Raw genomic sequence first — 26,565 nt, forward strand, 5'->3', positions numbered from 1 at the left:
CATCCAGCTCTTTCATGAAATTTGATCCATGCTAAAATCAGGCCAGCTACCATCACAACCCTAATGCGTTATGCCAGTACTACATATCAAAAACTGTTCAGAAAAAGCCCTCAGTTTTAATTGCAGGTTGTACAAGTTGATTACAGTTGCCAAAGCAATTAGAAACTGCAACTACTGTTGTACCACAATTTTTAAAGCAAATGTCTGCTGATCTGAAGTTTGTGTGTACTGTATGTGATACCTCATCTTTAAACAATGTTCGTTAGCATAGGCTGGTCAGTGAAAGTCTGAGTACTGTTTGCTTCCCTAAACCTCACACCTGTACAATTCCTTCCTCCATCCTCCTTCTATGCTCCACAACAACATTAAATCCCCATTATTGCTCTCTATACCGCTCCCACTTCTCCTTCCCACCTCCCTCTGCGTGCTTTCTCCCAGCTCCCCTGGCTAACAGTGAGGTGAGAGACCAGTGCTGCAGCAGGCTCCCAGCTAGGCACATACCGACTTGTCAGGCAGTGCTGCGGTGACTGCCTGGAAGGCCAAATTTAAGAAGCTAACTGCAGGATTCATATACAGGTATTTCTCTTGCTGGAAGCATTATTGACTGTCTCTCTTTTGCTCAATTATTATGTTTTTTCCCCCTGAAACTTCTTAGATTAACTTATGCTGAACACTCAACGCCCTCTGCCCAACATGTTTGAAGGTGCTAAAGGTTTGAAAAGCAATCAAGAGAAGGATAGGAAAAAGACAAAACATGATCATATGAGCTTTTGTTTCTTTAGGATGATACCCCTAAAGAATGATCCTGCTGAGAAGTATCCAAGTAACCAACTTCATCCGATTTTAAACTAGTAATGAAAATTCAGTGAGGGGGTACTATCTACACATCAAAAAACAGAATCCATTGATCACTGTGAAGCATTTCCCTGCCACATGAAATACATTAGGAGAAAGTCATGTTATCAAAGGTACAGTTGAGATCACCCATGTAGTACTAGTTTATTTCCCTCATACATAAACACTGGCATAGTTTAGCTGCCTGGCAATACACTGGGTTTTCCACAGGATTTCACCCTCAGAGTAAGGAACATGCAGTAGGCAGTTCTGGAGCAATGACTTAAGCATTTGCTATTACTAATACATTGCTGTGGTCCCACATGATTGCACAGAACTTTAACTTTACTCTGAAAACCCACTTTCTATTTTTAAGATGGTATTATCTACAGCAATTACAATTACAGTTTCTGACCATTTAAAGATACTTAGGATTTTTTTTTTTTAAAACAGATGAGAAAACTGAGGCACAAAAAATAAGCAAGGTGAAAAGTCTCCATTAAGCAAATCTGCCTTTAGTCTACCTACCGAAGTACTAAAAAAGTATCTGAATCACTGAAACACAGTTTAACAGAAAATGGTTTAACAGTTCTTACATGCTTCCCCTTACTTGAGTAACAGTTTGTCCAGAACATTAAAACTCAGGGAAACTTGAGCAAAGCATACTTCTGCCTATCAAATAATGCCTTCTAGTGGTTGTTTTCTTCTGCAGTATCAAAACACTAGAAGCAAGCTGTACTGGTTTTGTCCACATGACTTTGTTACAAGCTCATGCAACCAATTCATCATTCAAGTAATTTTTCACTTCTCTGCTCAAGTAGACCACAGTAATGCCATCCACTTTGGACCACAGGACCTAAGAAACTACCACCTTTCCAGTCCCTGCTTTTGACCTGCATTAGCAAATTCTGTTTCATTTAAGGTATGAAAGCAAAACTGTATTTCAAATATGTTTCTTAATGTATCATTTAAATTTAAAAGCTTCCTAAACATTAAGCACCTGAACATTAATACTGGAATATTTAATCTACCTAATAGTCCTATTTTGCTTGTTCTCTTCCAACATTCATCATTTTCTTCTTTCTACTTACTGCTTATCTGTGAGGCTTTGAAACAGAGGTGTCCTCTACTATGAGTTTTAGCATGCACTGTGCATCCAGATCACAGTCATGGCTATAACCTTTAGACATTATGATAACGCAAATAGTCTCTAAAAAAGCAACTTGCTGAAGAATGGTATTATGAGACACCAACAGCAGAAAAGCGTGATGAGCTGCTCAGTAGTATTCAGCCCACTCATGTCAGAATTCAGAACGGTTTCAGTGCTTTAATACTTAAACAGCTATGTTAAAGCACTACGTTCCTCAGATAATAAAGCAGGAACAAGCCGATTATTATCTTACATCAGAATCCTGTTGACAGGCAACAACTGGTGTCTCAAGCAGCCACAAGATGAAAGATAACTGAAGCTGGAGAGGCCTTTTTATTGAAAAACCACCTTCAGTCATTTTTTGCAGTTTAAAAACCCAAAATACCCACTGCACTTCAGGAAACAGACTAAGTGAAAAGTAGTCACCAAACTTTCAATTCTGTTTAGTCTGAGCTTTGCACTGTTGCCTTGGCAATGCAACATCTAAATTTTTGCCTGCTGTAGATACACAGCAACCACCTACCAGTAAGTTTCATGACATTGCTGAAATTCCCTCTGTGTAGAAAAAAAAATCCTACTTGAGGAAGGGTTTTATTTTGGAAAGCAGGTTGTGGCTTGGGGGTTTTTTGTTGTTTTTTGGGGTTTGTTTTTTTTTTTTGAGAATTCTCAATACTTACACAACACATAACAAAATGCTAAAGTAAAGCAATTTACTTTTCTAAAAACATAATGCTGTGAACATCATCTATTTATGCTGTTACTGTTTTGCAAATATTGGGAAAAAATACATACCCACAATCTGGAGCTGGGCACCACCTACAATCAGGATCTGCAACCAGCCATCGCCTAAGCATAAACTCTTCATATTTTTCCATCAAGATGTCATCATTTAGTATCAAACGAATATCATGAGGATTAAATCGTTCTGAGCATTCTGGACAGCTAATATTAACTCTGCTCTCAGAGATTTCTATCCGGAGATACTGACGCAAGCAGTCCACACAAGACCTATGGTGACAAGTCATTATCTCCGGGAACCTGTCCTTGGAGTGCCGCAAAAGGCACAAGGGGCATTCCATGAAGTCTCCACTTGGCTTGCTACTAGAGGTTGTTCCGTTATCGGAAGAGGTACATGTGGAGAAAATAGAGTTCTTGTCTGTACACATTTCTGAATGAATACTTTCAATACTTGCAATTCCATCAACACCTCCATTTAAATCCCTAGACTTGCGTCTTGTGTCTTTTTTTCTCCGAAAAAGAGAGCCCAATGAAATTCTTCTTTTCTTTGGTGCCTTTTTAACTGACGGCAAGCTCACAGAGGAAGCAGAAGACTGGAGGTCCCGATCAGAGCCCATTTGCCGATGTAAACTCATGTCTAGGTCACTCATCAGAAATGGGTTAAATTTCATATATAACCCTAATCATTTTTGTGGATCAAAATAGTAGAGTCAGAGGATACAGGCATATTATTATGTAATCCAGTTTGAGAGTCTTCATGCAGAAAATTCACATGTATCCGCTTCCAGCAAATTCTTCAGAGGAATTCCCTGCATTAGGAGGAAAGATGAAAAAAAAAAGATTAGAATCACATCCATCACTTTTGGTTCTGAAAGATCACAGCACTCTAATGACCTGTTATTCATATTACTACTTCTCACCATCTGACCTGATACTTCTGTCAGTTTTTTCTACCCTTTACATCCTTCTCATCTTAACGTGCCTGAAACTTCCCTGTGGTGAAGGAATATCTTTGTTACACTTAAGCAGTGCCAAGAACAGCACCTTCACTCCCCTGCTCCCTAAGGGGGGTGGTGTGTGCGCACCTGCACACGTGTAGAAATTATCATGACCCAAGGTGACAACTAAGTAAATGTGTAACAAGTTCTTCTATAAAGCATAGTAACAGGCTTCAGCATTGGAAACTTTTCTGTTTTCTCTACCTTAGACTTTATCCAGTGTGGAAAATGTATGTACAAACCCAATATAGTTAACTAACAGAAACAAGATTTTTGTGTGTGTTTTGAATCCATTTAGACTGTCAGCAGAAATTAAGTCACTGTGGCTAAACAACTCAAGATATTCTCAAAACCTAATGCTTCTCAGAGAAGTATGAAGATGCGTATTTATAATGTAAGGCACAGGACTATTTCAGGAATCAGAGCTGCAGAGCGACTGACAGCCAACACTGTCTTGCCCTTCAACTTCCATACTGCAATTCAAGCAAAGACTAGACTTAAGGTGACGAGATTTGAATTTTTCATCATACTGATTTTTATTTAAAAAGTCCAAAAAACAGATTCGCGTCACAAATCAAGCTTCAATTATTCCCTATGGACAAGATGACAGCAAGGATTTCCTTCTGTTCCCTGCTGCTTAACTGACTGACTTGAAGAGGAAAGAGAAAGAAAGGTATTTTCCTATTTTCCTCTGACAGAGGAGACTGCTGCAAGAAGTGGCAGATCACCTCCAACCAAACCCACTAACTTCCCCCAAACATGCAAATGCTCCCACTTCTTGGATGCTTGATTGTACAAGAGAAATTTTCCAACTCTGAGAACTGCTTCTGTTGTGTTGAATGCAAAGACATTTCTTATGCACCAACAGTGTTGCATATCTGGATGCAACTACCACTGGCACCATTTCTTTCCTCAGTGTTTCCCAATTTACCTCCCAGAAAGGTGTACACTGCGTTTCTATGAATTTACCACAGGATGATAAAGTCAGAAACTGGACACTAAGAGTAAGTAAAAATGTAGAAATGAAGGAATGTAGAGGGCCACTGATGATGATACAAAAATATAATTTCTAACTTACACATCTTGATATGGAGAAGACAAAGGGAGGCGAAAAACCAACACTGACTTAAGTGAATGCCTCTATTTACCAGAGGCCAGGCAGTCTACACACCAGCTGGAGACCAGCCAAAAACCAACCATGTGCTGTATGTCTCTGGGACAGGATCACTGAGATGACTGGATCAAGCCTAGGAAGTTTCAGAGGAAGACCAACCAGCAGTAGAAACAGCAATCCCTCTCCAAAGAGGAAATACAGAAAGAGCCCACAGGCTGTCCAGCTCACTAGAGCAATGCATGCAGCAAACACACTGCTAGGCCCTCTTCAGACTACTGTAGCTTAGTATTATACACATACTAGCAGGTAGCCAAGTCAACACTACTCAATTTATAGTACCATCCAGTACAGGAGTACCCCACAAGAATACTACCTTCCTCAAGTGTAAGAATTTAGGAAAAAAACCAAAACAAAACCAAACCATAAACCCAAACCACTACCCCCCCCCCTCCAAAAAAAAACCTAACCAAAAAAATCAGCAAAGCAGCCCCTTAGATCTCCTGGTTTTGCTAAAAATAGGTCTTATGTTTTGGGCCACTGGACTTTTTGGTTTGTTTTGGTTTTTTAAAAAAATATAAAAGCCACTATATTATATTTTTTCAAATGCTGAATTATTATACTTTTTTTCATAAAGGAAAGTCTTACCTCTGTGGAACACTGTAAAAAAAATAATCTTTATTTTAGGCCTTGGGAATAAAATAAGCATATTTCAAGAACATAACATACTCTTCCCTCCCTCCTAAGGGAGCATTTTCAGCCTAAAATCTAGTCAAAAGGAATCTTGGATGCTTTACCTGCTTCTTTCCCAAAACAAATTTAATAGTTTTACAGCTGCTGTTTCTCATTAAATGAACTAAAACATTCCTTTATCTAAAGAAAAAAGGTGAAACTGAAAAAACTACTCAACAATGACGACAGAAGGGAACATCCCTCTCTCTAGGATTTTGGCATGATGTTGTATCATAGATACGCACAGTTGGTAGGCAGCGTCTGAAATATACTACAGATACACAAATCCTGTAGCCTATGGCTGACAATAAATTAAGTTTGTATGTCTAGAAGTACAAGAATAACCTTGAAAGCATTATTATAACTACATACTTACTAACATTTGTATGTTCACACAGATACTACCAGGACAGCAGAAAGTGCCATCTCCCTCAAGCCAGGAGAGTCCATGAACAATGTGAACTGCAATCAAAGCACTCATTTCAGGCAAGAAGGTGTTTGTTTTTTGTTTGTTTGTTTTTTTTAAGAAAAAAATAAAATAAAAAATAGGAAGTAAACACAGTAACATAGCCAAGCCTATGACTACAAGCCTTCCCCTCCTCCCTTTCTCTGGAGAGGAAAGAATGCGTATTACAGCATTTTTGCCAGTTCCAACAGATGTACAAAATCAAGAAATAGTAGCTCTGGTGATGAACCAGTTGTACTTTTTTTTTAAATAAACAACAATTCTCCCATGCTCTAAAGAAAGAGACCAGTACGCCCTATAGTTCTGTTTGCGTAACGGGATCTGATAAGCAGTCTCAGAAATAGCAGATTGCTTTTCTAAAGAAAATGGTTAAAATTTGTCAGGATTTCTGAATAGAGAAGTTGCCAGTTATTTCAGACAATCATCAATTATGCTCTCTAGATTTAAATGCATAAAGCTAGTTTTATAAGCTATACTCTTCCTTATATAGTAATTTTGGATTGCCTTTTAGTGACGTTCAAACATGACTTTGCTGAAGTGAAAAGATTCAGCAGATGATTTATTACAGGAAAAAATGAAGACAAATGTTACAACGTTAATAATGATCATAGCTGTATAAAATCATAAAAGCCTTACTAACACAAACTGGAGCACTGGCCAGTTCTCATGTTGCCCAACCCAACATAGCATCTGCATGTTTTTGCTGACAAAAAGAAGGAAAAAATATTTGATTCTGTACAGCGAGAGAACACGTCTGTATTATTCCAGTAACAATGAGTCCACATGAAGGAGATCAGCTGTGTGAAAAATAAAGCTCTGAAATCAAAACACTCGAAACAAGCTGAGACACACAATTATGGTAATAGCAACAATCAATCTGATTTCGAGAGGCAACATTCATTGCAAGTTCCACACCACTCTCACTGACCAGTACAAACTCTTGTCAACATACAGAAGAAACTAACATGGGCAACAGCGAAGGGATAGAAAAACCACACACAGAGTATAACTTCTAAAAATGTAAGTTTGCCACTGTCCTCAACATTTCCTCAAAAGCACTACAAAAAAACCATGTTTCTGGCTTCCCGCCTTGCCTAAAGCCCTACCACAAAGCCAAATTCCAGCCATGCTTTGCATTCTGCTCACGCCACAAACTACCACAAAACACCAGTTGCCACAGCACAAACACACCTTGTCATGTGAAGATTTCCAAAAGCACAAATGACATTTACAGACCTTAACTCACATAAAACTTAGTACTTGACTGCTATCGGTTCCTTCGGTAATCCTTCCTAAACTGTTTGCTGGGGAAACCTAACTAACATCCAGTTAAATTTCCTTCTGTAATTCTTTTCAACCATGCTGCTTTAAGTAAACGCTATCGCTGACCATATAATGGAGAGGGAGGGAAAGGAAATCAGAATAATCTTGCAAGGGAAGAAGTTTTCAACTCAGAGATGACTGGGGTGAAAAATATCTTCTAGTATGGCTCTCCATGACATAACCTTTGCTTGTCTCGTCTTACCAATTTCAAAACTTTTAGGAAATGCACTTGGGCAGCTGAGTATAACCCTACCCATTTTGCAAGAAAAGAGCAATAAAGCCTTACTTCTGTAAGTCAGCTGCTGGGGGAGACTAAACTCCCTCATGCTCCTAGCTGTCCTCCAAACATAGAGGCACAAGTTCAACATGCTGCCTGCTCTTCCATTACACATTCAAACTGACATACAGGAGCAACAAATAAGGGAGTATGCCATCAGGACAAGCAGCTTCACACACATTTGCAAAATGAAGGCAGGCTTAAACATTTGTGTAGGAAAGGAGAAAAACCACCATAAACAGAGACACAGCTACATCCTTACTAAAATCCTTAAATGTTCCCTCATGTCATTGGTGTTTAGATGGCAAATTTACACTTTTCCTGTTGCAAATGAACACTCCTCATTTTAGGCATTTGCTGCTCCTGGCTATTTAACCAAACACCAATTTTGTGTTAGTGTACTGAAAACTAGTTCCTGATTAAAATTAACTACTAATGCTTTCCTTTTCTGACATCTGTAATTCCCAACACCTATACACTGTAGCTGCTTTCTGAGATGCACTACTCCAGCTTAAAGAGACCTGTAAGCAAAAAACCCTAGAGTCTGAAGTTCATCCACCTTACAACGCATCACAGATCTGAAATACATTTCTGCCTCCTTCTTCCAATGAGCATCCCCTGTCAATCACATACTATCCTGGAATTTCTAAGCTATGATGTTCTTAACATAGAGGTATCTCTACACATCTGAAAGAGGCATCAAAACCACATTTTCCTTTTCATTTACTCCATGGTGTAAGAACTGTAAAATAGTGGAATAAAACAAAATAAAAATATGCAAAAGCTTAAGCTACTAAATTAAATACCAATGTACAGGATTTTTAAACAGCAATCAAGTTTCTCATTTTAATGGGCATTCTTTAAATGTCAATTCATTCCACAATAGTTTTAAAATTGGGGGGGAAAAAACCCAAACACTTTTGCCTAAGGATTTATAAGAGTATATACCCTTACTCACTTTACACATGACTTGGGTTCAACTAAAAATCTGGCATCACTAAGAGTTCAGAGTGAGGAACACTCTGAAAGAGCTTAACAATTTCGACAGCTATATGCTTCTGTAGCATTACGTCCCATTAAAAAAACCCTACCATACTCACGTAAATGCACGTGGTGTCAGAGCATGCTAGGACTGTTACTTGGTTTAATCACAGATGACTTAGTACAAGCAGAACCAACACTTTGCAACTTGGAAGTAAACAAATGGAAATTATGTTGAAACAGCGAAGGTTCTGGCAGAACCTTTATATGCACTAACTTGAAAAATAAAATCCTTTAATGGTAACATAATGCAGCATAGATGAAATGCTTAATTGCAACCATTAGCATAATGCACTTATGACTCCTTCAACGTACTTCCCCTCAAAAACTAAAATTAAGAATAGTAACATTTTCCATTTAATGTTTAGAAGACTAAAGATATTTAATTTGGGGGGGGATGTGTGTGTTTTCTAACTTTGATTTCTAATGAAAGCATTAGCCCTTTAATATTACCCATTGGGATTAAACTGAAAAGTTTATTCTATATAAGAAAGTTAACAAGTTCATATCAGAAGATTTCTCAAGCTCTTAAAACAAACCCAGACCTACAGATACTTATCAAACATTTACAGTGATTTGTTACAGTATGCCAGGATGCAAAAACGTAAAGTCAAAGTGACTTAAATAATTCATTTAAGTCAAACTGAGCTGTGTAAAACTACTTTAAAAATATACTCATGTAATTTTTACTTCATTATGGCTCTTCATTTTTTAAAAAGAGGGCACCAGTATGGTAGTTAACATTTTATGAAATTTATCTGAGCAAAAAATAATTCTTAATGTTCAGACACTTGCAGGAAGAAATCTTTACTTTCCTGTCCTGCTTTGTTCTAGGAGCCACATAGGTGAATGCTTCTCAGAGTAAAGTTACCAGATTGCTCCTACTTCTAGTAAATCTTTTTCAGAGTGAAAATTACTTGATCATTTAGTTAATTAGGCTCTCATTTCTTTATGCTTACAATGAACTATTGATAGCTGCACAGAGGCCATTATTTCAAAAATAGGACTCCCAAATCCACAACTGATCAAAGACAAGTTTTCAAAACCTTTAGAAATCTGCCATGTCAAGTCTCAATCTTTATATATCATCTTTAAACAAAAGAACAGCTTCAGTGAAATAATTTCACTTTTTTAATTTATGCAAATTCAAAAGACTGGGAGTTGAGTTGCATGCAAGTACCATTCCAAGCATTCACTCACTAGTTTCACACCAGAGCTTGCAGCAGGCTCAAGGCTGCTGACAAGATCTGGGACAGGCCCATATCAGCACAGAAGTGATAAGCAGAACAGAGTAGGGCCCTTATCCCTAAATTGAAAGGGAGTTAAACCTTCTGGGACAGGCCAGCTTGACACACGTAGGCCATTAGACCAGTGCTGAGTGAGAAACAAGGGGTCTTCCAGGAGCAAAAGAACTTGCTTTACCATATGCAAGTTGCTATAATACAATCAGTTTACTTTAGGAAACTCTTCTAATAATTAGGATCAGTTTAGAGACAGTATGTAATGCCTTGTAAAAATTAAACAAAAGACTCTTACTAGATACCAAAAGCAGACAAAAGGTTAGAGCAATTCCCTCATCACTGCAAGCCCTTCTTTTCAGCTGTTAATCTGCACTTCAACTGTGATGGTCACTAAAGCAAGAACAAGACTGCTATTTATTTGTAAAGCATCTTTCAACAAGCATTAAAGTAAAACATTATGGTTTCTCTAATGAACTCTATGTCCAGATTATTACTCTCTATTCTAAATCATGTTATAAAAACCCTCTGATATTCACAGATACTATTATACAAGAATTTAAGAGAAAAGCACTTGTGAGGCAGAGTTATTTTAACCTTTTAAACTGCACTGTTACCACATCCCAGTTTATTCCGACTGCACTTTATTTTCCTTAAAGTCCTGCGTCAATTATCTGGAAATTCTATTTTCACTTAGAGAACAAAGCAGTATTGTTTCTAAAACAATGAAGCAAACAGACAGACTATGAACCCGCTTGGGCTTGAAGCCTGAGACAGTCAGACTGACCAGGCATTAAAATCAAAAGATTGACAGTGTTTAAAATACACAGAAGCCTGCACAGTACACACTGCAGAATTGCCAAAAGTTAACTGATAGACAATGTTCTATTTTAAAATTCACAATGGTATGTAGCACATGACAAACCAATCCTGACAGCTAGAGAAGTCTTCAACAGCTTATTAAAAAAAAGTTATGCTTCTTCCTTAGAAATTTATGTGCAATACATCCTGTATCATGTGTCCATGACAGCTGCTATTAAGAAAGGAAGTCTTGCAAGCTGCTTAACTCACTCTGAAAGTCTCTGAACAACTGATTGCCAACTCCAGCAAAATTGTTCCTCTTGCAGATAATGCTTGTAAAGAAGTGAGTGCACTTAAAGCATCCCCCCTCAGTCCAGTTGGTTTGGGTTTGTTTTTTTTTTCACCATCCTTTCAAACCCCAAAGGAACATACCATAATCAAACCAAAACTGCTTAGAAGAGAAACAACTCTTCCTCTACGATTCAAACGTTCAGTAAAAGATTTCATCAGCGCTTTCATAAGCAAGGTCAGCTATGATAAGATGGAGTCCCTCTTAAGGGCCCACATTGTACTTTTGCTAACAAATGGTCAACAGGCAAGAATTCCTTAAATTCTAAAAACGTTAATTTTCCAAACCAGCAGCATTAAATCTGGGTATATTGAGTGCAATGGTTGACCAAAGCTAAGAACTCAGTGGAAAGATGCTTTCTATTTGGGAATCTCCAGACCTACATCTGTTGCAAATAAGACTAAACAGGATCAATTTTCCCTTATCTAACTCAGCAGAACAGTCTTAGTTCAACCATGCACTCGCTCACTGTGTCAAAAGCTTATCCTATGCACTGTGGTGCATTACTGCAAGCAAATCTACACCAAACTCAGTCAACAGAAACCGAAGTCTTGGAAACACTAAGGGGAAAAAAAGGAAGGAAAACAAAACATCACCAAAACATTTAATTATTTTAATCATTAAAATCCTCACACTAGCACAATTTTTTTCTTGTGTAAGTGATGGAAATGTATTCTCTTTGTGCAATGATGGGCATGTATTTTCACTTCTGAATATCGTGGAGAGATTTATTTTTATAGATATACATTGAAGTAATGTTCTAAAACATCTGACTAGATAGTGATCTGGAAAGTGGAAGCAACACTAAGGGATTAAAAACTGCACAAGCTGCCTATGCACCAAGAAAAGTTTTAATCTAACTGTATTAATACTTTCATTTAAACTAAGCACTCTTTCTGACCATCAGCTGAAAAGAAAATAAGCCTGTATGAACAAATCATTCAAAAGATTGTCAAATGACTGTTTGACCTGCCTGAGACAAAAATTCCTATAATCTTTCCCACCCCTAAATTACAAATATACTTTGTATTTTTGTAAATTCTGCCCGTAAAATCCTAATCATCTGTAAGAGCAGTCAATATAAGAGAACTAAGGAAATTACTTCTGAATTCTGTCTTCTAAGAACACTTACACAGTATGAACAGATCCAGATATTTAATCAATCCAGTCTTAACAAAAGCATAAATGAAACAAAGTAAATTATCTGGCAACAGCAAGAGCAAAATAATGCCAAAGCAAGTTTTCAGAGGTTTTTTTAGCTCTATTTATTTTAGTTGAAAGCAAGCATTCCCCATTTTTGGTTTTAGTCTTTAAAACTACTGTTTAATGATACCTCAGCATTTCTTGCAGCTTTTAATTCTAAACTTTACATTGCAAAATAACTGGAGTAAATATATACACCAGTGATATAATATCAGAAAGTTTTGTTTCCTGCTGTATCACCAATCCTGCAAGTGGAAAACATTGCAACACTCCTGAATGCTGAGATCATTCCTACAGAAAAACTGCTTCAAAATTAAAATAACCAAGACTCACAAATTTCCAGAATACGCAGATGTAATTTCAAATCTGTAATTTTGCCTGATCAAACAGTAATGGCTACATACTGAATTCTGACAAGCTTTTGTTTTCAAGCAGCCTTTAAAGTTTGCCCTACTATAAAAACAAACCATATAAAATGTACCAAGATACAGGGTGGGACAAATACTGTAGTAGAGGGATCTGAAACCAAGAGCCTGAGTTCCAGAGAGAGCACACAGAATTTGAACAGCATACCAGAGAGACAGCAGCTTGTGGGGAATATATAAGAAGTAACAGATCTCAGTTCCTGGCTCCTATTGATTTTTAAATTCAGCAAGAGCCAGAAGTTTCTGTCTTGCACTGAGGAAAGGTATTACTGACCAGCTGACTGGCAGCATCCTCCAGCTCTGTTTTTTCTCTGGCATAACTAACCTCTACTTTCAGGGCAGGGGAGAAAAAGCGGGAGGGGGGCGGGGGGGGGAAAGAAGGTGCAGTGATCTTGAAATAGCTTTGCCTCAAAATAAGAAGTGCTGGAACTATTAATGGATTAGTTGTTAATCATCTTCTGGTGCTATTTTACCAGTTTATTAACAAAACATATATACAGATATACTTTGAATAAAACTTAAAGTAAACTAACTAAAGTAACTAAAAGGGAACGAGTTAAGAGTTTTGAATTCTTCCAGCGAGATCAAGTTAGGCTGCATTATCTTACCATGGGATGGGATAAGAACTTGGTCACAGTTTCTGAAAGCCACCATGACAACTCACAGCAACTTACTAAGCCACTGTAAACTGACAGTACCTCAGCCCTTGAGAACTGAATAGCTACTCTGCATTGGTCTCATTTGATGTCTCTTTACAGAGAAACTAATAATTTGGTAAATATAATTCAATATAAAACTTTCAGAAAAACTCGAGTGACTGAGTGAATAATCCACACCAGCTTATCTGTCCAGCATACAAACAGGACTATGACAGTTTTCTGAACTCTGTTATGCCTAATGGTTAATGCTGTCAACCACTGAAACTGCCCTCTGGTCAGGTAGAAAGTTATACCAGCATAACTAAGCGCTCCTGTTCACTCCAGAAGCAAGATCAGTGCAAAACATAGTATAACATGCCCAATTCAACTGCTGCCTGGCCTACAACTTTATTTTGTCAGTATGTTAACTGACAAATCCTGCATGGATGTATTTCAAATCACCACGTCTGTTTTTTGTTTAATGATAGCTCTAGTTAAACTGGTGCTATTTCAAATACAGACCAAGATTAAAAAAAAAAAAAAAAAAAAAAAAAAAGAACGAAGAACTGAGAGAAAGAGAGACAAAAACAAAGACAGGGAAAGGTCTAGCCAGGGAAACAAAAATACTCCATCCTGCCAGGAACACTGCCTCTAGCTTCCAGACAGGAAACACTCTCTGCCTCCAGAAAAACCATTGGCGTCAGGAAATGGCAGAAGTACCACAAAACTTATCTCACAGCCTAACCTAATGTAGAACAAAAGGAGAACGTTAGAAGAGGAAGGTAAAGATAAACTGACTAGCCATCAAATACACAGATCTTTGCTTCCAAAAATACAAGGTGAAAATTTCAATCTTACTGACACTTATTTGGGGGAAAGTATTAGTGGAAAAGATTCTTCCAGTCCTGCTGAAAATGAATAAATAAAAGAGACCAGGCTGAAAAGATAGAGCCCATTCAGCATACGCAGGGCAAGAGAAGGGGAATGATCTAGCAGCCTTTACAGACAGACTCCACTAGCATTATAAATAGTGTAAACACTAGTTAAAAAGCACAAAGCAAGAAAAAGCTGAATGCTTGTCATTTAAAGTACATCTGATGCTGTACCTATGCTGGAAATACAATATATGCCAACAGGAGGAGTTACTCCGCCAGCACAGTTATTTCACCTACAACATCATATACCATGCCAAAAAATATGCTATGTCAGCACACAGCAGGGTTTAGCTAGGTTGAGGTGAATTCTTCCAAACATTTTTCACTGACAGCAATGCAGTGTAACTGTAACAGATTGGGGACTAAGTAGAGTTTCTCTATGTAAAAAACGGCTATATCAAATGGCTAGAAAAGTTAGTACAAAACCACCCACTTGTGACTTTAAAGGCTTACTCTTGTGAAACTTACTTGGTCCTCATTGCCTTGATAATGGCATCCAAGCACGAAGCAACACGGCAGAGGTTGTGAATCCCCTGCAAGCCACTGTGCATTAGCCAGAGGCCTTACAGCCCTGAACGTTAGATGACACTCTGGGTCACACAGTGCTGATGAAACCTTGGCAATGCTGCGATATTCTGGATTGTCAGAATGCTTCAAACCAAACTTAAAAAAAAACCAAAAAAACCCCAAGACACTCAAAGGTTCCCTGCTGTGCTTAACAACAGAATACGTCCAGTGATTTTTCCCCTGCCAGCTGAGGAGTGCTGCAGCACTGGCATACTCAGTCAGCAACTGCTAGAAAGGAGAAAAAGTAAGCATGAGTCAAGATGTATTTGCACTATTCCATTTACTCCATGACTTCTATATTAGCAAGTTACACCTCCATTGCCAGGCCCCACAAAACAGGGTGTATTTCTGAAATACAAGTCCCCTGCCCTCATGCTTTTGAGGGGGGATTATGAAGCCTTTTTCCCTTAATGCTTTCCCCCTCCACGCCTCCCCCCACATTTCCACATGCAAACTCACATATTCTAACACGCCTTTAAATACACTTTGCTGGATATTACTTTTTTCCTCCACATAGCATCATCTTAAACAACTCTTTCTACACAATTACAGCAACATCATTAGTTAGGCCCCTTTGTGCAACAGACTGTGACACATGATCCATTTCAAACAATTACAGGCACAAAAGAAAAAAAATGAAGCAAGCATAATGCAATTCCTAGAAAAGCTTCTGTGTGTATTTTCTCCATTATTTAGAAGAGCTAAACACTTTCTAATTATAGTCTCCAAACAAACTTGTGTTATTTCAGGTTCTGAGGTAAAACCATACTTTGTGGTTTTTAAATAGTAACACTGGTAATATGCCTTCAACTATATCCTTTTTAGTAAAACTTTAAAAAACCCAACACCCTAAGTCACATTTAAAAGCTTCCTAGACCACAGAAACATCACATTGGTAAAATGAATTAGTACCAAAGGTGCTGCCTCAGGCCAAGAGTACTTGTTAGCCTAAACCTGAGATACAGTCCTCAAATGTCAGGATGATTTTTTCCTTTAAAAAGCAAAGTAATTTGTAAACACCACAAAAGGTTCTTGTTTATTTTTTAAATCAGCTGCAATCCTCCAGCTTGACTTTGAATCTTGTCACAGTGACACCCACAGTTCTGCTCTGATGGCCTTAAATATAGCTCTCCTGAGCTGTTTGCATCCAGATAAGTCTTAGATGAAACAAGTATCTTAAATTTAATATAAACACACAGGCTTTCGTATTTATTTCCAAGTCAAAGATATGTGTTTAATCAGCAATAACAAAAGCCAATCCCTCTGTTCATCTTAAAAATAAAATACCACTTTCTCTGGCAGATCATAAATTCACACAGTGTCTTTAAGGCCTCGCTTTCTTTCTAGTTGCAAGTTAACCATTATGAATTTCAAACTGCAGTAGGTGATTACTGATTTCTTTTCTTTTTGCTTATCTAAACCTAGTGTTAACACTGGAAAAACAACTCCTTGAGCAATACATGTAGTTTGCTTCTGAAAAATGTCTTCACTTGGAACACCAGCAAAGAACTGTTACTGTTAATCCCAGTGTAAAGAGCTAAAAGCAATATCCTGCAAGCCAAGAGCATCAGGCACAAATATTTACAAAATAATCTGAAATATCTGTAATAAACAAATGGGGACAATACATAGTTTGTCAAACACATTTTGTGCCCACAAAAGATATATACTGAGTAGCAGGCTACAAACACCATTCACAATTATTCCCTCTCCCCCGGTTCCAAATTCTGCTTCAATTCCAACATGCCATTATCCACACCAACTGGAGCGACTGAATGTGCGCAATGCAAAACCTCACCCTAACTTTGCTGACGTCAAAGTTTTCTTGCCAACAGATGCTTTTGAAGTAGTTGCATAGCACAATGGAGACTTAATGCAACTCAGAGGTTGGATTCCTGAATAGGAAAACGAAAGCAGAAGGAGCAGGAAGAGAGGGAGGACAAATTCAATTTTTCAGTCCGAGACTACGGCCATATCAGGCACAGTCTCTCCATATGACTGGCTCATTTTCCAGGCTTCAGGTAAATTGTCTGTATCAACTAGAGCCAGGAAGAGAACAAGGCAGTGGCGATAAGAGCCGAAGAGGTAAGCTGAAGCAACCAGCTAAGCAGCAACCGGAGAGCAGGCAAGGCAGAGGCACAGCCTGCTGCCCTGTTCGCATCCTCCCCAGCAGTCGCAGCAGCTCAGCAGGAAAGCAGCACAAGCCCTCAGCTAGCACACCTTGTTCCTTCGGGCCATGCAGCTTGACCCAGACAGAATAAGGGCAGACAGCAGTGCATTTGTCGTCTTTTCCATCTTCAAAAAGAAAACAGATGCCTCAAGTAAGAAACATTTGAATTATTCTAAAAGCAGAAACTGGAGCCAAAGCTAACAGTCCGTATACTCTGCAGATCACTTAAGACTAAGGGATTCCTGAAACTGCCTGCAGACACCGTGTCCATGATGGTGGCAGAATACCTCACACTGGCTCTCTGGGGAATGAACAATACTACTGATACGATCTCAAAAATTAACTCAGAAGCGTCCTCTATTCACTCAGCTTTTTACAGCTACCAGGGGTCACCTCTGCTCCAACCTAACACCAATAACATTCTGAATTTTTACTCAGAAAAGCAGCATTCACTCTCAGCAACCACACACAGACATGAAGGCATGTTCACAAGTGATGGCTCATGTCACAGGTCCTCAGACTCAAGCCTGTACGCAAAAGGACATCTGCGGTCACCTCACTGCACGAGGACTTTTCAAGCTGTCTTCACACCTTACTCTCAGCTACCCCCATACATTTATAATAAAAGGCTTCTCACTTCTATTGGAGTTTCTGCCTGACATACAGCAAGTGCCACATGAAACAGAAGAACCTTCACAAAGGACAGCAGTAGCTGAAACAGATTTAAAAAGTTATTTTACAAACCTGCACACAAACATTCAAGGCTAACGACACTTAGCTTCCACAGCCACTGACAACACAACTCTGTTCTTGAATGAAAATCAGCTCCTGGGAGAAAAAAAGAGCCTCTGACAGAGAAACCAGACAAACCAGAGAGGATATTTACATTTGAACGAAAACCAAACCCAAAGAGCTTCAAGTTTCATATTCACAAAGAGCCACGTCTGCCTCTAGATAACCTGGTGACACTATCAAACATTACCTGGAGTTAACTGTGGTTTACTAAGAGATACCGTTCCAACTCAGTGGACTGTGATCTGGACAAACCTGTACTTGTGTTTGCCACCTCCCAGCAAGAACAGATCAATAAAAAAATACCTGAACACGATGCCAGCTGCTCTTTGGAAGTCCAGCTACCACTGCTTCCTTCCCCTGAGCTGTAAGGATTACTACACAGGTATAAATCCTAGGCTCTAGTCTCAACCCAGAACTTTCTTCTGGCTATTGAAACATTCAAAAAACACACGGTATGTTTTCTCAGGGGGGTGTGGGGGAGGAAACAGCCAGAGTAAACAAACTCCAAAACTATTTAAGGTTTTAAGAATGGAGTATTATCACCCGCTCCATTCTTCAGGCAGCACAGAAATGCCTACAGCAAAGGTGAAACACATCTGTGCGAGATTCATTTTTTTCCCCAAGTCTGCTTTATAACACAGGACGAAACTTCCACAGAATTAATATCCTTGATGACTGTTTCGTATTCGATTTTAAATGTACTTCTCTAACCTTGTTACGCTGCAATATGTGTGTGGTTTCCTTGCTACAGCTAGCATGAGACAAAAATGAATCATACACTGTACCAGTGCCAAAACAGAGAATAAAACAGGCCTGATCACTGTTACTAAGGAATGAAAGTCCCCTGCAAAAACCTCAGCTGCAAATCTGTTTCCATTGCAGGATTAACTTTTTCAGTGATTTTGAAATTTAATAACTTTACCTGAAAAATAAGGCTAATAAAATATCAAAAAAGTTCTGGTAGTCTAGAAGTGAGACATTTTAATCAGATCATTTTAACATAGATAAGTTGTAAAAATTCCAATTTTAACAATAGTTATTTACTATTACCAATTACTCAACACTGCATTAAAAAAAATAATCAAAAACTGAGAAGTTATTCAGAAATTAATTCTGAAGTTTTTAGCTGCTCTTTCCTTCCTTTTTTTCCTCAAGTCTTTTTCCTGCTCACATCTTTTTAAGATCACCATTATCAGTAAAGGTATTAATGACAATTCCCTTTCTCTCCTTATTTCTGACCTTTTTGATTTGCAATCCCACTGTTCAGTACTCTTCGTCAAATCAATCTATTGACTGAAAGCTATCAAATACTGAAGGAACATAAATGATTCCTCACTCTTTTAAAGTTGCGTGCAACTACAGAAGCATTCTGTTGCAAACTTTTAGCCAGTATTATTAAAGAATCCTCCTTAGAAGAGCAAAACTGTTATCACCCAGGAAAAGAAAATCATCACCTTGTAGCTATTACAGTTGTGTAACTGTGAGAGCTATGCAATGGAATTTAAGGAAGCAGAAAGGCACATTCAAAAGGATTCCAGCATCAAGACAGGTAGAGAATATGAATAATAAATGCAAATAAACTAGAACAACAATCTGCCAAGTCAACTCTCACGTCACAGCATTATGTCTGAAAAGAACTGTTCCAGCTTGCATCGCAAGACTTTCATTATTTACTTACATTAGCAAGCCTGAACTCAAATTGAAACGTGTGCTGAGTGCAGCCTTTTAAAATAACTGCTGGTCAGGCTGACATTGTTCCATACTGGAAAGGTAAAAACTACATTGAAAAAGATGTCGCTTTGTTTAAATTTTTATATAACTCATGTAGTTTATACCTGCCCACACTCCCCCATTAGAGAGGTTGCATCAGCTTCAGCTACATTTGCAGCTTTTCAATGGAACAGCAAAGAGTTTGTGTCAGAAACAACTAGCAAGTTATTAAAAACTTAACATCTTTCCTGTCTAGGTGCAATCCCTCTCCTTTCTATTTAATGTCCTCCAAACGTCCAGTCACATAGTCACCTCTGGAACCACAATCCTAGAGAGGACTGTGCTGCTGAGACAGAAGCAGGGGGAGAAGAAAAGGAGAAAGAAGAAATATGAAATGGGTGGAGCGAAAGATAAGCTACCAGAGAAGTCACAAGTCTCCAACTGGCACATCGATGCAATATTGTTTGTTCACTAATTTCACCTCACCAATAATACTGTGGCATACAAATTAATGAGAGGAGGGAAAGGGGAGGAGGACATGACAAATTGTTCTCAGGATAGTAAGAAAAAAAAGTATAAGTGTTTAGAAGTTGCATTTTTTCATTAGGTAGTCTCTTAGCCTGGTGTAAAATAATTGTGTAAGTGACAACTTCTACTCCCTCCTTAAGTTCGGCTTGGTAACAGAGAAGGAAATTAATATACCAGTTCAAATCACACCTGTGTTTCAGCATTCCTGACAACTAGGGTTCCTACTTTAACTTTCTATCTTAATAAGGACACCTTTTCTAATCCTTTTAGGTTTGTCTAGAGTATCAAGATACACCAAGAAAGCTGAGTTACCAAGCCTTTTTCTAGCAATCAGGACAATAAAATTTTTGTATTAAGTAAGAAGGTGTTTTGCATGTAGAATCAAGTATTTCCCATAGTGTACTTAACTATGCTACATAAAAGTCCAATACAGCCATGCCATACCTGGCAGGAATTGCACAGCAAGGCTACCATAATCACATCACAAGTGCTAATGTGGTTACGGGAGACACAATCTTATCCTTCTTCTGCCCCCCAGACAGTCCTTCCCCCAATAAACACGTTATCTGCTTCTGACACACAACATTATCAAATAATCTATGGATAACAGAGGCACACAAAGCTACACTAAGAACTCTTTGGACATTTAACATTGCACACTTGAGCAGTCAAAAATTAAGGATACCAGAATGCAAGCTGTCCATAAAAATTAAATTCAGCATCCCCTATCCATCCACTTGATTGTGTAGCTGATGCATTGGAAGGCAATGCAAATGCTGGTCCAGTCTCAGCACATATGATGGCTGGATGCGAGTATCTGATCCTCATCACCACTTTCAGGGTCATCAGGACATCTCTTCCCCTGTCCACAACAGAGATCCAACTGCCAGGGTGCTGTAGGCAGATGTGTAGATGAAGTGGGGCCAGTTGCTTCCCACCCAAGCAGCTAGCTGCTTACCAAAGGGACAAGTTGCGAGTATAGGTAGGTGAACTCCAGTGAGAGAAGATGGAAGACTACTGCTGTTTGGATCCCACTTAGTGCTCTAAAAGCCATTTCCAGGTCTTGGGGAGAAAGGCACCAAGCCAGATGGAAGTATCCTAAAGGCTGGGTCTGGCTTCTGAACTTCCTGCAGGATCACATAGACATACTGATTTTTCTGGGGCTAGCCTCATCCCATGGATGGCAATTTTTCATTTCCCTATTAAATGAGGCCCCATACCTTGCATATTGTACATTTTTTGCTTTACAACAACGTTATACAACACTGGATTCACAAATACCACACAAGTCCGTAAGATATTTTTACCAGACTAATGGCTTCAAAACCATTAACAAATCAGTCTTCAAAGTACTCCTGTGAAATCTTCATAGTAGATTTCACTTCTGCAATGGAAGATTATTTTTCTGAATTTGCAAAATGGGAATTGGACACCAAGGCTAAAACTGCCACCTGAAATAAGATTAAGATATTGCAACCTACCAAAGTTGTAAGGCTATTTTGTGTCAATATAGGATTGTATAGGTTCAAAACTTAAGCTAAGCACTGACAGCAGTAGCTACCTGCAGATCAGCACCTGAATGTCTAAAAGATAGGTGTTTGTTTTCCTGTATACCAAAGAACTCCAAGGGCCTTGCCCAACACCACATAAGCACTCGACAAGCAAGGCTACCACAGACTCCTCATTCTAGCATTTCCTATCCTAAGTTTATACCCCAGCACACTCCAAACAACATGGCTGTTGTCTATAATGATTTAAATGTCAACAATATTCTCTTCTGTTGTTAGGACATGGGAATGTTCTCTTACACAAAATTTCATACAATTTAGTAATGTGCAGACACCGAACGAGAAGAGTTAGCTAGCATTAGTTAGAATCAGTTTCTCTTTGAAACCTCCATCCCCATAACAGATTTGATTAATATTGGCCAATGGGTTTCTAAAGAAGAAAACAAACCTAGAAGAATGCCTTCCCTTAAAGAGGCTATGGTCTGCTGCAGTGCTTTTCGAGCTAGGGGTTGTGGAATACATCTCAGCAGAGGAACACAAGAAACTGAAATAAATCCATGCTACTGCAACAGCAGACATAGGATGGTAGCTTGGAGGGCTATCCAGGGCTAAGCTTCATTTAACCTTCCCACCCCTCCATCCCCAGGAACCGAACCTATATGACACTGTGATGGCCCAGGTGTTGGCCAATATTTAGCAGGAGTTAAGGATAATACCTGTGAATAGTCCCTTCTTTCCTTCTATCATTTTCTTTTGCAGATGCTCACGTTTGAGAGCTACAAAAATATGCGTATGGCAGGAAGGGAACAATAATGAGAAATAGAGAAAGCTACCATAAAAAGAGGGGAGATTTGATCTAAAAAAGTTTAAAAGCAGCTGTTTCCGTAGTTCCAGCCTTCATCATCCTCAATTTCTCTATCCCCGCATGCAACCTTTTCTTCCTAGTCTCCCTCAAGGCATACACTTACCCCTTTTCCTTCTCCCTCCTCTGTTGCCTCTATCCACCACCTTGTCCTACACCTCCTCTGAACCAGAGGTAGGCATCTCTCACTTTTTCCCAAGCCTCTTGACCTGGCAAAGAACCAAGAGCAGAGGAAGCATTCCCACTTCTCACTTGGGTCTCTCATTACTGACTTGATGCCTGGCAGCTGGGAGACAAAATTTAAGTATCTCACCAATTGCTCCAATGGCTGGAAAAGTCCAGTTGTATGTGAAATATTCAGGAATTTAGGTGCCACACCAACCAGTCTTTAAAAAAATGCTCAAAACCATTTTCTAAAAATTTGCCATTCTTTGCAAGTTTTCACAAGGCAAGACTAAAGATGGAACAAGGCTTCGGGGCTGGGGGGGGGGGGGGGACGACACGGGACAGACACGGGACAGACACAACACGAACAAAGGACAACCACCTCTGCTCCAAAACAGACATTGTAACTTTCTCAGAGCAGTTGCAAGGGATTATATTTTTAAACAGTAAGAAACCTTTCCTCTGCATTCTCAGAATGAATATTTGGTGGTGGTTTTTTTTTGTTTAATATCCAAGTTGAGCCACAAAATATAAATGTTTCAGACCAACTACATTTTGAATGAAATATCAAACCCCTGAACATTTGGTTTTATAATGTGAAGTATTAAACAATCTTATTTACAGAAGATACTGTCAGTTCCAAGTATTGTATACACATACAGACATACACTCCTAAAAAGATGAATTCTTTGTTGCTTGCTTGATGATAGTGGCCCCAGTCAAAATGAACACCTACCAAAACCATTTCTACTACATCATACGCTTAGCATATGTGTAAGTGTCTTTCCATATACAGTATAAATTCTAAAAACAAAGCATGAAGAGAAAGGACACATCGCTCTTATTTTACAGGTAGGACATTAAGCCAGACAGATAACGTGACTTGCCAAACTCTCACACAGACAATGCACAGAACAGCCTGACAACAGATGGAAGAGAACATGTCTTATCTCAGCCTGGGATTGCATGAACTGTCAGCCTCCTACACCTGAGCTACTAAGCATTAAGCCACAATAACTTAACAACTTGTGTTCATTTGCCTGTACCTTAATATATGTAGCACACCAGCCCAGTCTCTTATCACCATGGCTAACCTTAAAAACATTTATAAATCCCACCACCATTTGGAGCAGAAATAAAGCAGGTTTTTTCCTCCCTCATATATATCCCCATAGTCTCTCTCAAATATTCATAGACTATGCCACTACAAAAAGATTATGTTTCTCCCTTTTATCCACTGCTCATTTTACAGTACAATAGCCTCTATGACTGACATCACTGGAGAAAGAGCCCTTAAATTTTGCTTTGCTCAGCAAAAAACATGGTCTGTAATGGTAGCCTGGAGGTATTTAATGCCGTTCACGAGTATGCCTTTCTCATCCTCGAAGGACCCACATGTCTAGAAGGAAAGACAAATACTTGATAAAAAAAAAAAAAGGACAAAAACCAATCCCAGGGAACTTGATATCTGCAGTACTAACTTCATAAACTGTAACAGAAAAATATTGATACTTTTAGATGAAATTTTCTATAGTTAAGCGCCTAATGAAACTTAATCTACACATAGAAAAGCTCACTATAAAAAAAATTTAAAAGCTTGAAGGCCTTGCTTTTGCTTCTCCAAAGTGAAACAGTCTTCCCTAACCAAGAAATAAGTATGTACAAGACCAAGCTGGCTACGCTATCACTCAAACTAATTCTGAAATACAAGTTTGAAAAGGATTTAAATACTATACTACTGTAATCCCAAATTTAAATTAAAAAGCTATTTAAGCAATTACTTCATTTGGTCATGTTTTGTAAAAGAAACTGCAAACTTCCAACTGTCTCCTAATTTGTAAATTTGTGAAATACAGCACGAACTACATCATGAAAAATACCCTGTGGGAAGTGCTTATTTTTTTTCCAGGCATTAGCTTGAAAGGGACAGGATTTAGCTTTTATGCAAGATGTACTCTTTCGATATACCTTTAATATATATTGTATAAAGGCCAATCTATATTTTACTCAAACATCATAAGTCTTACAAGAATGTATTGAAATGTTACAATTTTAATACATTTCAAGGTATCAGTAACCATGAGAAAAAAACCACTCTTATTTAAATAATCATCAACATTCCCCACTACCCTCAAAGTTCACCAGAGCATAAGAACAGTTGCACTGGATTTCACAGGTACAGGATCCTGTCTCCAGAACATGTAAGACTCCATGGTGTAGATTCAGGGTGAAAGAAATCTTCCACTGGGCCCACACCCTAAACATGAACTCGTCAGACTGCCTTCAAACCCAAAAAGTAAGTTTATCTCCCTGCCAGTATGTTCTAACACTTCCTATATTGCCATCCATACAAACCCCAAGTCTCTCTCTCAATGCTGTGAATCCTCAAGAAAGTCTACAGTAATGAGCTCAACAGCCTAATGAAACATAGCTCAAAAAAAATTACTCCTTTAAAAATCAGTATTTAATTTGCTACTAATCTTACTATCTTCTTGTTCTCACATTCTGATATGAGAACAGAAGTTCTAACTTACCCTCATCTTTCTCATACCTGAACAGAATTGCCACCTAGACAGATGTGAAGATTTGGAGCAGTGGGATTAGCCAGGGAAGCAAGTGCATGACCAGAGACTGACAGAGGGAAGTACTATATAAATCTTAGCATCATTTACAGCTACACACAGCCACTTGTAATACAGTAAATTACATATTTTCTAGATTTACAAACAGTTGAAGGATACTTGTTTCTGCTTTTGTCAGTGCATTAGCAGAAAAACAGGAAATGAATCACACTGAAATAATAAACCTTGAGAAGAAACACCATGAAATTTTTTGGTCTTACATAAGATTCATTTTTTTTTAAAGTGACAGGAACTTCAATAGACAAATTGATCTAAAAAACCCCCACAGTTTTAATAGATAGTAGAGTAACTATGGATTGCTCAGAAAAGGAGAACAAATTTGGGTCCTGTCCTTTATTATGGCATATCACAGGTCTCTCCCACAGTCTAATGCATCACATTTTCAGCTGGCTATTGAATAAATGGAATTTAAGCGATCCACATATAAGTGCACTGACCGACAAAACACCAGCCAAGATAAGAAAAGACGGGAGGGCTGCCAAATAAACATCAGCACCAAATTACAGTGAACCCTTCATTTTCTTTTCAGCTTTACTACACAACAGGCTTTATTCTGAACAACTCAAGGCCTTTGTTTTACAGATACGCTGTTGATACTGCATTTACATTCAGCTAGAACTTCCTTCAATGAACTTCAAGAAGATACAATGACAACAACAAAAATTAACCTCAAGTTCTGAAATCACTTTCCCATGCAAGTACAAAATCCTGTCATCCTTGAGCTCCATTTCTTCTTGACTGACCCATCTCTTAAATAAGAGTAAAAAATAACCATGTAAGAAAAAGATAGAGAAGTCAACTCCTCAAGAAAATGTCTTTCCACAAAAAATTAAAGTGGCAGTCAAAAGCCAGATTATTTTCACAGAATCATAGAATCATTTAGGCTGGAAAAGACCTTCAAGATCGAGTCCAACCATCATCCATGCCCACTAAAACATGTTCTGGAGTATCTTGTCTACATGCTTTTTGAATACCTCCAGGGATGGCGACTCAACCACTTCCCAGGGCAGCCCATTCCAGTGCTTGACAACCCTTGTGGTGAAGAAATTTTTCCTTATGTCCAATCTAAACCTCCCCTGGTGCAACCTGAGGCCATTTCCTCTCATCCCATCACTAGTTACTTGATAGAAGAGACCAGTACCCACCTGGCTACAACCTCCTTCCAGGTAGTTGTAGAGAGCGATAAGGTCTCCCCTCAGCCTCCTTTTCTCCAGGCTAAACAGCCCCAGTTCCCTCAGCCGCTCCTCATAAGACTTGCGCTCCAGGCCCCTCACCAACTTGGTTGCCCTTCTCTGGACATGCTCCAGCACCTCAATGTCTTTCCTGTAGTGAGGGGCCCAAAACTGAACACAGCACTCG

The 26,565-nt window shown here is 38.7% G+C and overlaps 1 protein-coding gene across 3 annotated transcripts in view; it reads right to left on the bottom strand.

Moving 5' to 3' along the window:
- The window catches only part of RNF19A (ring finger protein 19A, RBR E3 ubiquitin protein ligase), a 61,031-nt gene that overhangs the window by 18,476 nt on the left and 15,990 nt on the right, over positions 1 to 26,565 (bottom strand). For all 3 annotated transcript variants that reach the window (XM_075023698.1, XM_075023700.1, XM_075023699.1), the window contains exon 2: positions 2,777 to 3,531. In XM_075023698.1, the coding sequence (XP_074879799.1) occupies positions 2,777 to 3,393 (617 nt within the window). In that variant the 5' untranslated portion in view covers positions 3,394 to 3,531. The remainder of the gene's footprint in view (positions 1 to 2,776; positions 3,532 to 26,565) is intronic.

The sequence above is a fragment of the Buteo buteo genome, chromosome 3, assembly GCF_964188355.1.
Source record: "Buteo buteo chromosome 3, bButBut1.hap1.1, whole genome shotgun sequence".
Lineage (NCBI taxonomy): Eukaryota > Metazoa > Chordata > Aves > Accipitriformes > Accipitridae > Buteo > Buteo buteo.